Genomic DNA, 14,665 nt, shown 5'->3' on the forward strand with positions numbered 1-14,665 from the left:
TATAGGCTAATGAAAAATTATTACTAACCCTATTAAAGAAAATCCAACATCTGAATTGAAAAGTATGGTAACTATATTTACTCATTAAATACTATTAGACTTTCTAAAACAAGTTGAAACTTCCACCATGCATGTTCAATTTCAGAACAATGGATTCAAGACCAAGTACACATGTTATATACATCAAGTCTAGATTACAAATGATCTTAGTTGTCATCATATCATCATTGTCATCTTTATGTTTCATATTTGAATGCAGTTCATGATTCATTGGAGGTATTTTGTGATAATACTATGTTAATGATAATAAGAATGTTTTGGGGTCTTATTCATGATGGATTAATTAGAACATTCTGAACTGCGGATGTTGCAGGAATTGATGTTTTTACAGCTGGGGACTGAAGTGGGCATCTGTATTGAGAACTTTTGCCCTATGAGGGACATTGGAGTCCTTAGTTCAATCAGACGTGGCTTGTGGTGTCAGTGGGCCTAGAGTAGTCTTGGTCTGCTAGCAACTGAACCAACACTTAACCATGGAACTGCTATTCTTCCCGCAGAAGTAGAAAGAAAGAAATCAATTGACAAACTATTAGAACTAATACGATTTTTTAAAGATTTCAGTCTATAGTTTGGAGCAGTCGAGCAATATCTATCAAATGGCAATCTAGGCCTTGAATAGGGCTTAATCAATGGCAAAGAGGTTTGATTCTTTTGCCTTGCTAAATCAAATTTAAAAATCCTTTTTGGGGGAGGAGAGTTTAAAAGCTGGTCAGTGCAACACTGGATTGCCAGTAGAACATCACCTGCATCAACAGTAGCTTTCTTAGCATGGCTTGAATAAATTTTTGCATCATTTAGAATTGGAAGGCGAACTCCGATATCTGATTTATAGCTCTTGCCTTGTAGTCTGCAATCCTCATATCCTCTTGGATTTGTGTTGTCATCTGGGCATCTTTCACATGCTCTTGGGAGAATCCATCTTGCCAGACTCCATGATTTCCGGTGATCAGGCTTCTTGAGCTAAATCACCCACGTGAATGTATTTCAGTTCTGGTCTTCATGCAAATTTTTTGCCCAGCACAGCTTTTCCATCCCCTGGTGTACCTTTCCTATCTCACCCTTCAGCCCCACCCTGTTATGCACCCTGATCTGTGAGCTGGATGCTCCAGCCTTTTCCTATTTTCTCAAGTACCTTTTATAGGGTGAGAAGTGTGCATTATGGAGGGCAAAGAGGACTTGCAAACTGCAATGAAGCGGAGTGTCTCTGAACAGAGTCAAAAGGAAAAAAGAATTTCAAGCTCAAAACCCTAACATTTTGGCTCAAGGTAAGTCCCAAATCATTGACTTTTTATGTCTATGCTAAAAATAATTAATCTTTTGCAGCCATGGGGCTGATTATAACTGAAAATCAAATCCAAAGTGTGAAACTGAGATACTGCAGTACAGTATCAGTTACGTTCACAGCCTTGCCAGATCTCATGTGCATGTTGGAGTGGTGACCAGAAAGGAAAGCATTTGGATGACTCAGGACTCGGAGGGTACAAAATCCTACCCCTTGGCCCTCCCTTGCCTGCAAAAGTGGCCCTTCTTCCTCTGCGGAGGCTAATGAGTGACTTCTGACAACCCTTGTCAGCAGGAGGAAATAGCGACAGAGAGCTGGGAAAGCCTCTGTTACCACCTGTTGGTAAATTAAGAATGTGCCAAGATCAAAGCATCTTAGGTTCAATGAAATAAGGTAAACCCATGAGATACACCTCAGTGATGTTTCTGGAGATCTGGTGTCCAAGGGAGTGTTACAGTGTCCCCTCCCAAGTACAAGTTGCTTCACCTTCCACCTTCCTATCACATGAAAGAGACGGAATACCACATTTCATTGATTCACTTAAAAATAATTAATTGAGCCTGGCCAGTGTGGCTCAGTGACTGAGCATCGACCTATGAACCAGGAGGTCATGGTTCAATTCCTAGTCAGGGCACATGCCCATGTTGTAGGCTGGATCCCCAGTGTGGGGCATGCAGGAGGCAGTCAATTGGTGATTCTCTCTCATCATTGACGTTTCTATCTCTCTCTCTACCTCTCCATTCCTCTCTCTGAAATAAGTAAAAACATATTACAAAATAATAATTTATTGAGGCAAAATTCACACAAAAAAATTAACCATTTTAAAGTGAACAATTTGGTGGCATTTAGTACATTCATAATGTTGCCCCCAAGACACACACACATTTTAACATCTCTGAAATGGGAAGCCATCTAATAATCAATGGTATATTATGGTTTAATTGATAGAGTTTTAAAACATTCTTCATAGTGGAATATACATGAAGATATACCTTTCAGTTGATTAGATTAGTTAAAATATGGTGGTCTTCTTGGATTGTCTATTTCACCCATATCCTTGTCACCATACATATCACAACTATTTTAAAGTTTCACCTATCTGATAGACAAAAATGGTATCTAATGATAGTTCTCAATTTTTCATTTCTTTGAATTATCTGTTTTGTTTATATGCTCAATGTTTCTATTCCTCCACTAAATATAAGTCCCACCAGGAGATATTTGTTTGTCATTCACCCACAGCATCCTCAGAGCCTAGAACTAGGCCTGACAATCCATACATTTATTTATGTACCATGATCACTGTCTTCACAAAAATGAGTCTAGTAGGGAAGTATATATTAAACAGATAATTACACAATGAATTAACTATAAGTAGAGTCAACTGTTTGAGGCAGAGGTGCAGGCCCCTCTACCCTGCTCTGTCCGCTTCCGGCTCCAAGGACCATTCCCTCACCCTGTGGGCAATTGCTGCTGTAAGACCTGGTTTCCCCCTGGAAACTGTTTAGAGTTCAGAAGATTCACCCAGAAATCAGGCCTCAGGAACAAGGCAAGGTTTGTGCCTCCAGGCTCAGTTCTCCAAAGTCTGGGGGTCTGGGTAGGCTTGTGGATGCAGCTGCTGTGCCCTATATCCGCCAAGCCAGAACAGGCCACAGTGACAGCCAACCTGTGCGGGCTGTCTGCTCCTCAGCCCCTGCTTGGGTCCTTTAGCAAGCTTTGGCTGGGGCCTGCCTCCTGAATGCCCTTACAAGCCCCTCTTCCTCCCCACTTCTCAATGCCCACTATATATCCTTGTTTGCAGGCTGACTGGCAGAAGCTGAAGCTGGGAGCTGCTTCTGTCATCCCTTCTACTCTTCTTCCGGACATCCTGTTCCAGAAGTTTCTCTCCAGGGAGGCGATCAGTAAGTTTCTTCCCTCGAGAGAGATTTCTTTCAGCCGCTCCCTGCTAGGGGCCGTGTTCTTGGTCCTCTTTGTAATCCACACGAATACAGTTAGTTCCTGGACTGGTGAAGTTTCAGGAAGCTGGGTTCCAGGAGAGCCCCACGAGGCCCCCACCACAGACACCTCCATCAAATGCGTGCAGGTGAGGGGCCAGACCTCACTCCATCTTGGCAGCCCCGCCTTGTCTGGTTTCTCTCTTCCTCTCCAATGGCTTAGCAAAGTGCCTGGTACATACTCAGCGCGTAATGAACAGGGGACATTAACACCAGTAACTCAAGTAATAATAATAAAAAATAATTAAATGTGCTAGGCGCGGTGTTAATGTTTTACATGGATTAGCTGTACTTCATTTAAGCAGGTACCATTACAATTTCCACTTTACAAATGAAGAAATGGGTTCAGAGAAATTAAGCGATTTCCAAGGTCACAAAGTTCTAGGAACTCTTTTCATTGCCCCAAATGCAGCGGAAATGCAACGTAGAGAGAGAATGCCAGAAAGCAAGTAGTGCAGGAACGCCGGCGGGCCGGTGGAAGCCGAGGACCGGGCACGCTCCCTGCGTACAGTAGCTTTCCCACGGCGCCGCCTATGGGCTCCATTACGATGAAGCACAGACCGGAAGTGTTCCTGCCGGGCGCGTATCTGCTGCGCACGACCGGAAGTTTCTGTCCGCGGCTTTGCAGAGATCCTGGAGCGGTGGCGGCGGCTGCTGGGCATTACAGGTGCGGAGGCGCTGGGGCTGAGGAGGCAGATGGGGCCGTTAGGGAGACCCCAGCGGCGGGACACAGGCGGAATCCCGACCTGACCCGGGCCACCCCGCCCCCACCTGGGCAGAAGTGGTTCTGCCCGCGGATCTGAGCTTGCTCCCTCCTCAGGCGCTGACCCTTGACCTCGGGGCGCTCCCCCCATTGCAGGCGCGATGGCTACTGGCGCGGATGTGCGGGACATTCTAGAACTCGGGGGTCCGGAGGGGGATGCAGCCTCCGGGACCATCAGCAAGAAGGACATTATCAATCCGGACAAGGTAGCAGGGGCGCCCGAGCGTTGGGTAGCGGCAGTGAAGTGGGGAGGGGTGGCCGCGGAAGAGATGGGCGAGGGGATGGGGTGCTACACTTTAGTGAGATGGGAGGTAAATGTGTGCCTTAACGGGACAGGGACTACGTGCTGCCTCGATGAGATGGGGCGGAGGGGGTGGGGCACCTGTGGGAAATGGGGACTTAGGGGGTGCGACACTTGGAAGAGATGAGAGGACCAAGCGAGTGTGCCATTCTGAGGGGTGGTGGGCAAGTATCTTTACTCCGACAGGTTGGACTCTACCCAGTGAGGTGAGGCCGGGGAGGGGGTGCCCTTGTCAGTGTCCGTCTGTGCCTCCATTCTCTGTCATACTCTGATGTGTGTCATTGTAGCTGCGGGTTTGTGCAGGGATTGAGCTGGGATAAAGAATTCTCAGGAAAGGGAGTCTAGGTGGGGAGGAGTGCAGCTCCTGTGGGTTCCCTTCTCAGAAAAAGTCCAAGAAGTCCTCCGAGACGCTGACTTTCAAGAGGCCGGAGGGCATGCACCGGGAGGTCTACGCACTGCTGTACTCGGACAAGAAGCAAGTATCAGAGCCCCAAGCCCCAGGCCCTGGCCTCCGACCCACTGCATGTCCCTGACGTTTAGTTCTCCGCCAGTTCTCCTGGGTCTCTGCCCCGGCCAGGGCTGCTGCTCACTCAGAGGCGGCGGGAGGAGCTCAGATCTCTCTCCAGGACCTGACTTCCCAGGTAGACCAAAGGCTCTCTCCACACCTCAGACGCTAACCTCTCACCTCCCTACACCTTGCTGTCAGGGATGCACCCCCACTGCTACCCAGTGACACTGGTCAAGGCTACCGCACAGTGAAGGCCAAGCTGGGCTCCAAGAAGGTACGGCCCTGGAAGTGGATGCCATTCACCAACCCAGCCCGCAAGGATGGAGCGATGTTCTTCCACTGGCGACGAGCAGCTGAGGAGGGCAAAGACTACCCCTTCGCCAGGTTCAATAAGGTGAGCCACCACCATTTGGACGTAGGCCACAGTTGTCCACACACTGCGAGCCACTTGTGTGGGCTCTAGAGCCTTTGTTTCAACAGTGGTTACCCACGCAGTCCTGAGGCAAATACCTGCGGGGTGGGACTCTCTGGTCTTGTTTGCCATGGGATCTTGTCCTTCCCTGGACCTGTGCTGATTTTTGGCGGCTTCACTTGACCCTTCAAATGTGCTTTTCCTTAGAGCTGTGTCCTAGGTATTCTACTCTTCTCACTCTATACTTCTCCCTGTTTGTGTCTCATTTGCCCTGTGGCTTCAGTTACCCTCTGTATGCCACTGACCCCAACTGAACGTCTCCAGTCCAAATCATCATTACCTACATATCCCATCTTTTACTTAACATCTCTCCCTGAAGGTCCCACAGTGCTTCAGTTCAAGTAAGTGCTCTCTCTTCCCTACCCCCAGACCTGTTCCTCATGTCAGTGAATGGTACCACTACCCATGCAATTGCCCAAACCAGAAACTTGGGAATCATTCTTGACTTAGTTTCTCCCTTAGCTCTCACATTATTTTAATCAACAACAGGACAAAGAAGGTGAGGGAAGACAGATCAGAAACATATAAGCAAAGAAATGGGATTCTTTCAGATAAGAGTCATCAACAAAATGAAATAGGCTATTAATAGGATATGAAATGAGATAGGGTGAACTTGTAAGTGTAGGGATGATCTTATTAGATAGGGTGGCCAGAGCAGGCCTCTCTGAGAAGGTGGCATTTGAGCTAGAACTGAGTGATATTCATTGAGTCCTACTGATTCTGTTTCCAAAATACATGACGTATTGCTATTTTTAATTCCCTATGTCAGCACCCTAGTCCAACCTGAATTACCTCTGGTTTAGATTCTTAAGACTCAGATGGAGCAGAGCCTTACCCAGACTCAGCCAGCCAGAGAGAGGCAGGGCTGGGCGAGGGTTTTCTAGGCTTCTGCTTAAGCCACTGTACAATATGACCTTGCATTTCCTGCAGCCTGGAGCAGCCGAGGCTTTGAGCCTGAAAGCATGAGGGGCTTAAACCCAGGCCTCCCAAGTCCTGACTTCTTTCCCCTCAGCCTGGTATATCCCACTGCTCTGGATACTTCCCCATGATGGCTTCTCAGGCACAGCACATCCAGGTGTGACCCATCATTCTCCCCTGTGCCCCAAACCTGGTTTTTTCTATCTTACTGCCATCTTGCCCCACCCCAGGTCCAGAGGAGGGAAAGGCTGAAGATGTAAGATCGAGAAGGGACAATCAGAAGTGAGGCACTGAGGCAATGGGAGGAAAGGTTGGATGAGACAATTCGAAGTGAAGACAAAAGAATGTTCATGTTGCATTTAATAAATACCACTCCATGCCAAGCCAGGCCCTAGGCACTGGGGACACAAAAATGAATCAGACACAATGTCTACCCTCCAGAAACTGTCCGTGTTGTTAGGGAGGGGTTGGGAGAGGAATAGGCAATTATGATTTGGTAGGATGCATGCTATAGTCGAAGCTTCATGGAAGCTTCCTGAAGTTAGAGCTTGAGTTGAGTCTTGAAAGATGTCACCAGATGATATTAGGAAAGTAGTGCAGTGATTTTTTTCAGGCAGAGAGGATAGCATGAGGAAAAGGCACAGATTTAAAAGCAGTCACGCCCTAGCCAGTTTGGCTCAGTGGATAGAGCATCAGCCTGTGGACCAAAGGTCCCAGGTTGCAGACTCCTCCCCAACCCGGCCCTGGTTGGGGCTCAGGCAGGAGGCAGCCAGTGAATGTGTTTCTGTCCTTCCCTCTCTCTTCCACTCTCCCTAAAAAATCAATGGAAAAATATCCTTGGGTGAGGATTAACAAACAACAAAAAGCAGTCACAGGTATGGCGTGCTATGGGCATTTCCCTGTAGATGAAGCCTAAAGCCCAAGGTAGAACATGGTGGGAGATGAAGGGCCAGGTCAGGCAGCCAGGCCCGGGAGTTTGGGCTTTGCCCTGGTGTCTTTGGGTAGCCAGACAAATTTTAAATTTCAGTTTTAGAAAGATGATGATGACCACAGGTGGTGAATGAAGTCAGAGATAAGTGAAAAAATGATCTTCCTGCCAATACTGCTGAGTCCTGGAGTCCTGCTTATTATTCCATGGCTCCCTGCTCCCCTCTTGCTCAAGCCGGAAACACAGGAGTCACCAGCAACAGCACTTCCCTCCCGCCTGCACATCCAGTTGCCAAGTCCTCTGGTTTTTAAAGCCTCAAGCCTGTGTCCTTTTCTCTACCTTCCACTTGTGCTGATTTAGTTCAGGCCTCACTTCTTACTTGCATTCATTCAAAAACCTGCCAGCTCATCTCCCAGGCTCTCATTTCACCCTGTCTGTCCTCACTGCTGCCAGGGTGCTCTTTGCAAAAGAGAATCATGACCATTTCACTCTTTTCTTTAAAACTGACCTTTTGGCTCCAGTCACCCTCAGGGCACACAAGGCCTGCAGCAGCTGGTCTCTGCTGACTCTTCATGCCTTTCCCTGTGTCGCCCTTTACTTGTGTCCCTAACTGCCGAGCTCGCACACATGAGGCTGTTTCTCGCTCATCACTGTATTTATGTTGCTCCCCCTGCCTCGGATTTTCTCCACCATCTTCCCTCACCAGTTCACTTCTGCTTGACCTTAAGACTGAGCCAGACCTCATTTACCTGCACCCTGACCAACCCTGTTCCCAGGCTGGATCAGGTGTCACTCATTACACCCAGGCATACCTTTGTCATTAGACGACTGTGTTGTTTCTTCAGCTGGACTGCCACCCCTGTTCCCAGCAGAGGTCTAGAAGGCCCATGATGCATGTTTGTTGAATGAATGACTGTGAGCTCCTGGAGAGCAGGACTGGCTACACAGTTCCTGAGCACTTCATTAAAGTACATGGCATTGAAATGCACAGGAGGGACACTTAACCAAACCTGGGAAACCAGGGACTTCCCAGAGGCGACAAGAAGTTATCTAGGAAGAAGGAATGGGGAAATGTGAAGATAGTTCAGGCAAGAACAACGAAAGCGAGGGAGACATCACTGCTAGTCATTTGGTTGGAACTTAAGGTCCAGGAGGGACAATGGCTGCAGAGAGGGGTCTTTCACCCCTGGGTTCACTGATTGATTCAGTAAATATTCATTGATACCTGCAGAGTGCCTGGCCCTGGGCTGAACCCGAAAGGTAGGAAATGAACCAGGTAACCCTTACTCTCGAGTTTAGGGTACTTTTGGACTAGTGGGAGCCTGAGGGGCTTAAAAATGGATGGCTGGGTGGCCTGCTCAGATATATATTCTAGAATGCTTCTCAAGTTATCCATGGTAAAGGATATTTAAAAAAAGATTAGACAAAATACAAGTCCGCGTTTCTTTCTGTCAGGTTCAGCAGTGTGTGATTACAGTAAAATTGTTACAAAGGTTTCTAAGTGCCTACTCTGCTTTCTTACCATACACCAGGGATAACAGTGTGCAGACAGCACTGGCCTGTAGGCTGTCCTCTGAGTAGCACTGTTCAGAGATCATCTTGGCTGCAGATGGAGAATTGCTTAGGGGAGGACTGAATGGAGGCAGAAATAACATGGGAGGGCTGTTTCTCTGATCCAGGAAAATGGTAGTGGTGATCTCGACTGGGATGTCGCAGTGGATAGAGTTTCCAGAGGATAGAGAACACAGAGGCAGGCTGCCCGGGCCTCTGATCAAGCAGTTTCTTCCCTCACTCTGTGTGCGGAGGGTGTGGGGGTGAGGGGGAGTCAAGGGTAAAGGTAGGAATTAAGATGCCTCCCCGGTTTCTGGCTTGGGCACCTGGGTTGAGTGATGGGACTGTGACTGACGTCTGGACTAGAGGAGATATAAGTTTGAGGGAGGGTGATGTGCTCAGTACTGAACGTACTAAGTTTTTATTTTTTTAAATTGAGGCGAATTGACATATAACATTGTTAGTTTAAGGCGTACAACATAATGATTCAATATTTGTATATACTGCAAAATGATCACCACAATGAGTCTTGTTAATATCGGTCACTTGAACATATTAAGTTGTATGTGGAACCTCCACAGATGTTCAAGAGGCAGCTGGAATTAAGGGTCTTGAGAGCAGGTTCAGAGCCCTGTGGTTTTTGATAGAGAAACTTCCCTGGTCCAACCTGGCATTGACTCTTTCATGGGGTCTCTGACTGGCAGACTCAGCTGGTGGTGGTGCTGCTTGTCCCTGAGGGAGGTCTAGGGGACCGGCCTGTGCTGGGGTATATGTTGGAAGGTAGGATTCAGGTGCCTTTTCTATAGCTGTGACCTTAGCCAGCTCTGGGGGAGCTGCAAGTCTCATTGCCACCACTGGATGGCAGGCGTGCTTCAGACAAGTGTCCATGGACTAGAGGAGTCGGCCTTTTCCCAGTATTTAGCCATCTGCCCCCCTCCATGTTTGACCTTTGGACTCCACAGAAGTGCTTACCTGTGGGCCTGTCACCTTAACCACGGGGGCAGGAGCATGTGTGCGGTTACTGGGGCTGTGGAGCCGAGGGCGTGGTGAAGCGGCTCCTGGAGTGAACGCAGAGGCAGGCTGCCCGGGCCTCTGATCAAGCAGTTCCTTCTCTCACTCTGGGAGCACCATCTCCAGGCTGCCTGTGCAAGGCCCGGGCAGAGGATTTGCTTTGTCTAGCCCAGGGATTGGCAATAAACAAGAGGGGCTGTGGTCAGAGCAGACTGGAGCCCACTGGACATGACACCACTCTGCCCCTCTGTGCCAGTAGACAGTGCAGGTGCCCGTGTACTCAGAGCAGGAGTACCAGCTCTATCTTCATGACGACGCTTGGACTAAAGCAGAAACTGACCACCTCTTCGATCTCAGCCGCCGCTTTGATCTTCGTTTTGTAGTTATCCATGACCGGTATGACCACCAGCAGTTCAAGGTGAGCTGGTGTTCATTGGCATGTGTGCCTAACCCCAGGCCTAGCAGGCCCACTGCTCTCAGGCCAGCCCTTGTACATGCCTCTGAGTGTCCCTCCCGCCCATCCCATCCCCCATGTCTTTATCCTCAGAAGCGTTCCGTGGAGGACTTGAAGGAACGGTACTACCACATCTGTGCTAAGCTTGCCAATGTGCGGGCTGTGCCAGGCACAGACCTTAAGATACCAGTATTTGATGCTGGGCATGAGCGACGGCGGAAGGAACAGCTGGAGCGCCTCTATAACCGGACCCCAGAGCAGGTTAGCCCTGAGCCCCCAAACTCTCCTCCATGCCTCCAAATCCATTGCCTCCATCCTCAATACCCTCAATTCTCTTCCCCAAGTCCCCCTACCTCCCACTGGTTGGTACCTGTGTGCGCCCCCACCCCAGTCCTACCCCTCACTAGCCACCCTCCCTGCTCTGATAGTCCTTCACCTCATGATCTCTTCTCAGATTCCCCCACAGAGCCCAGCACCCCTTCATCTCCATCTACCCTCCCTCCCCCATGGGCCTGCACGTGTCTTAGCATCTCTCACCTTCCCAGGTGGCAGAGGAGGAGTACTTGCTACAGGAGCTGCGCAAGATCGAGGCCCGGAAGAAGGAGCGGGAGAAGCGCAGTCAGGACCTGCAGAAGCTGATAACGGCGGCCGACACCACTGCAGAGCAACGGCGCACTGAACGCAAGGCCCCCAAGAAGAAGCTACCCCAGAAAAAGGAGGCCGAGAAGCCGGTGTGGAGACTAAATCAGCCCAGCTCAGGGTGGAGGGGTCGCCTGGCACAGGGGACCTAGTGGGAGGCTCTGAGAGCACCCAGAGCCGGCAGGTGCTGGGACTAACACTAGGTCCACTCCCCGTGACACTTCCTAATTCCTCCTCCCCCAGGCTGTTCCTGAGACTGCAGGCATCAAGTTTCCAGACTTCAAGTCTGCAGGTGTCACGCTGAGGAGCCAGCGGGTATGTGTGTCACTTCCTTCAATGTGTTTGGACCCTGGGCTGGAGCAGGAGGAGAGGGTGTGCCATGTGCTGCAGGTAGAGGGGTCCTCGGGGATGTGGCCAGGCTGAGGTCATAGCTTCCACTTGCTGGCCGTTTCCTTTTCTGACCCAGAGCTGCCTCCAGGGGTTAACTTCTCTTCCACCCCCCACGGCCCTTAGTCCCCGTCATTCTAAGGTGCTTGTGGGGAGAGGGCTGAGCTGCTGGGTCATTGCAGATGAAGCTGCCAAGCTCTGTGGGGCAGAAGAAGATCAAGGCCTTGGAACAGATGCTGTTGGAGCTGGGTGTGGGTGAGTGTGGAGGCTGGGCCCCTCAGGACGGACCCTCCCGAGGCCGTGGATAAAGGCAGGGGGAGGGCGGTTCCTGTTGCCAGCCTTCCCGCACACCCTGGCTCTGCCCTGTGCCTTCCACCCACCACCTGCAGAACTGAGCCCCACACCCACGGAGGAGTTGGTGCACATGTTCAATGAGCTGCGGAGTGACCTGGTGCTGCTCTACGAGCTCAAGCAGGCCTGTGCCAACTGCGAGTATGAGCTGCAGATGCTGCGGCACCGTCACGAGGCGCTGGCCCGGGCTGGCGTGCTGGGGGCCCCTGCCACACCAGCGTCAGGCCCGGCCCCGGCCTCTGCTGAGTCAGCGGTACCTGAATCTGGTCTCACCCCTGACCTCACCAAGGACACCATCATTGATGTGGTGGGTGCACCTCTCACGCCCAATTCGGTAAGAGCCTGGACAAGCTGGAAGAGTATGAACTGGCCCTGCATGTGAGCATGCTCATGTGTGCACAGGCTTGCTCCCTCTAGTGCCTGCAATGGGAATTGTCACTGAGGGGTGGAGACTCAGGGCGGGAGTGGGTGGGTGGCCAGTGTGAGACACAGGCACCAAGCCTGAATCAGGCCTCAGGGGCTGGCCAGAGATCTCATCATCTTCTATGTATCCTCAGAGGAAGCGACGGGAATCGGCCTCCAGCTCCTCTTCTGTGAAGAAAGCCAAGAAGCCATGAGGGACCACACCGGGTGTGGATGCTGCTGCTGTGTAAATAGAGCTGCTGAGTGGACTGGGCTGCTTCCGTTTCTTTCCCACCATTTCTGCCGCTCCTGGCTGGGAGGGTGGGCAGGAGGGAGTCGTCACACCTACTTTATGGGTGGCATTGGGGCCTACTGGCATGGAGGCCCTTAGCAGCTCTCTACCCATTGAACACTGCCCATGTTGCCCAAACACCTGTGCCTAGGAACACCTGTGGTTCTACATTCAAGGTGGCTCACATGCAGCCATGGCCTCAGATACCAGCAGCGTCAAGCAGCCTCATGCTCTCAGTGGCTGTGGCCATGTGCATATTCATTGGGGGGGCTCAGAGATATGTCAGTGACAACTAGCTGCACTGGTGGCCTTGAGCACAGAGCAGCCTGGAACACACTAGCTCCTCCCCTTCCTGACAGCATCAGGCACAGCATGGCCGGTGCACACATTACCCAGGGCCTCATTTCCCCGACTTTATTCAGTGGCACGTTCACAGCGGGGATGGGGTGGACATAAGATCTGTCCTGGAGCCCTGGGGGCACCACACACCATGCACTACAGATGGGAGGGGGCACAGGGGGCTTGGTGGCCCCAGCAGAAGCCTGTGTACCAGGGAGAGGCAGTAAGTGCCTGGGTCCCCCTAGCCCAGGCCCATAATGGGAGGGGCTCATACTGGGCTGAGGTTGTGGGATGGGGATGGGAGGCCACAAAGTATCTGCTCCAGAGGGACCAAGTGGCCAAGCTCTTACCCAGGGCACAAGCCCACAGGGCAGGCTGGGGACACTCGACGTAGAGCTGTGCCACTCTCCCTTTTCCCCTCTGGTGAGGGAGAGGAGGATTCTGGGTTGGGCCAAGCAGCTACCCTGTATTGCCCCAGCCCGTTCTCGGCCAATCAGAACGGCTTCGAGGTCTGCTTGAAGATGAAGCCTCGATATGCAAGTGTCTTCATGATGTTGGCAATGTTCTTGCAGTCATCTAAAGTGAGAAAGAAAAGACATTTAGATGGGCCCCAGATCCTTCCCTTCCATGTCCAGAGGTGCTCTTACATGGGTGGGGGTGGGAAGCAGGGTCAGATTCAGGAGCCAGACTTTAAACTAGGGGGTCCCACTCCCTTGTGGCAGCATCTCCAGCTTTAGGTCAGGCTGGATGATGCTGGCCGGGCAGGAAGCCTGGTCTCCATGTTTCTCAGTCCCATAATTCATGCTGGAAATTGGCCGGCGTGTCCCGCCCCGGCCCCAGTGGTGATGTATGGGCGCCGTCGCAGTAAGAAAAAGGCAGAGTAAATGTGTAATTTCTCCCTTGACGGCCCCCGGCCGCTGGGCGATCCTTCTTGTTGCCGCCGCGTGGGGACGGCCTGTCCGCCACACTCCGTCTTCCCGCCACCCGCCTTGATGTCTCCATTTCATTACTGTGCGGCCATTCATCACGCCCACGGCCAGGGTGACTTTGCCGCCACTTTCGTGTGTGGGAGATGTGGCCCAGGCCATAATCACTGGTGACAAGGCACAAGCCTCGGCACTTCTGGGCCAGGGCCCGGGGAGACACCTGCCCTGGGCCCCAGGCTCGGGTGCTCCAACAGCAACCTGCCTGGAGCCTGCTCCTGTGCAGTCCCAGACCAGTGGAGGGGGTCCAGGTTCGTGGTTCCCTAACGCCCTGGCCATTAACCTTCTATTGGACACACCTGAGCCCAAGCCCTGCCTCTCCTACCCCAGTAGGCTCAAAGCTGGTGCTGGGAGGGCTTTAGCCCTGTCTGGCTGTGGCTCAGGTTAAATGTGTCTGTCTGCCAGACCCTGTCGGGCAATTTCACCAGTATTGTTCCCCATACTCAGAGCTGTCCCAGAACCCTGGTGGTCACAGGAACAGGTATTCCGGGGCTTTAGTATCATGGACATGGGTCAGGATGTGTTCTGTCATCACCAGCAGGAGATACAACTTCCCAGAGCTTGTCCCACTATAGTAAGCCCAGGACAGAAATGGCCCAAGGGCCTGGGTTTTTCTTTTCCACTGCCTAGAGCAGCCACCAACTCCTGATCCCTTCGCCAGCTTCTCCTCCCACCCCTCCCACCTCCCATAGACGTTCCCAGGCCATAATCAGGGCTCAGCTGCCACCAGCCCTGATGGGATCGATGGTTGTGATGGCAGAAGTATTGCACATTGATGTCATAATCAGGTATGGGAGGTGGTAAGGTCAAGGTGGGGTCAGGAGGCTCCACAGCTGCCAAGGACCAACCCCTTCCACCGAGTCCCTCAACCTGCCCTTGCCAGGACCTGAGACTAGGAAAGGGGACCCACCAGAGCTAAAATGGTTGTGAGAAGTCTCTGGTCAGGCCAGGGCCAGTATCATTAGCCAGTCACCAGCTCTGGGCCCTGTCTTGCAGAGCTCACCATGAAAGTATTGGTGGTACGTGTGAG

The 14,665-nt window shown here is 51.5% G+C and overlaps 2 protein-coding genes and 1 pseudogene across 13 annotated transcripts in view; 1 reads left to right on the plus strand and 2 right to left on the minus strand.

The window, feature by feature from the left end:
* Positions 1 to 260: 260 nt before the first annotated feature.
* Positions 261 to 994, minus strand: LOC132229513 (transcription initiation factor TFIID subunit 9-like; annotated as a pseudogene).
* A 2,915-nt stretch (positions 995 to 3,909) lies between these two features.
* On the plus strand, positions 3,910 to 12,290 carry DMAP1 (DNA methyltransferase 1 associated protein 1). Of its 2 annotated transcripts, none has more exons than XM_059689880.1 (11): positions 3,910 to 4,003; positions 4,157 to 4,305; positions 4,784 to 4,875; positions 5,107 to 5,302; positions 10,048 to 10,206; positions 10,336 to 10,503; positions 10,788 to 10,973; positions 11,125 to 11,196; positions 11,451 to 11,523; positions 11,658 to 11,953; positions 12,177 to 12,290. In XM_059689880.1, the coding sequence occupies exons 2-11, from the start codon at positions 4,201 to 4,203 to the stop codon at positions 12,234 to 12,236; spliced, it is 1,407 nt and encodes a 468-aa protein (XP_059545863.1). In that variant the 5' UTR covers positions 3,910 to 4,003; positions 4,157 to 4,200; the 3' UTR covers positions 12,237 to 12,290. The 2 variants fall into 2 exon arrangements, with proteins under 2 accessions (XP_059545863.1, XP_059545864.1); XM_059689881.1 differs by having other exon boundaries at positions 3,922 to 4,003; positions 4,196 to 4,305.
* Positions 12,291 to 12,712: 422 nt separating this feature from the next.
* Positions 12,713 to 14,665, minus strand: part of ERI3 (ERI1 exoribonuclease family member 3) — a 132,969-nt gene continuing 131,016 nt past the window's right edge. For 10 of the 11 annotated variants that reach the window (XM_059689906.1, XM_059689898.1, XM_059689904.1 and 7 more), the window contains one exon: positions 12,713 to 13,228. In XM_059689906.1, coding sequence (XP_059545889.1) covers positions 13,146 to 13,228 — 83 coding nt within the window. In that variant the 3' untranslated portion in view covers positions 12,713 to 13,145. The remainder of the gene's footprint in view (positions 13,229 to 14,665) is intronic. The other variant, XR_009452000.1, reaches the window with a different exon arrangement.

The sequence above is a fragment of the Myotis daubentonii genome, chromosome 3 (assembly GCF_963259705.1).
Source record: "Myotis daubentonii chromosome 3, mMyoDau2.1, whole genome shotgun sequence".
In the NCBI taxonomy this organism is placed as follows: Eukaryota; Metazoa; Chordata; class Mammalia; order Chiroptera; family Vespertilionidae; genus Myotis; species Myotis daubentonii.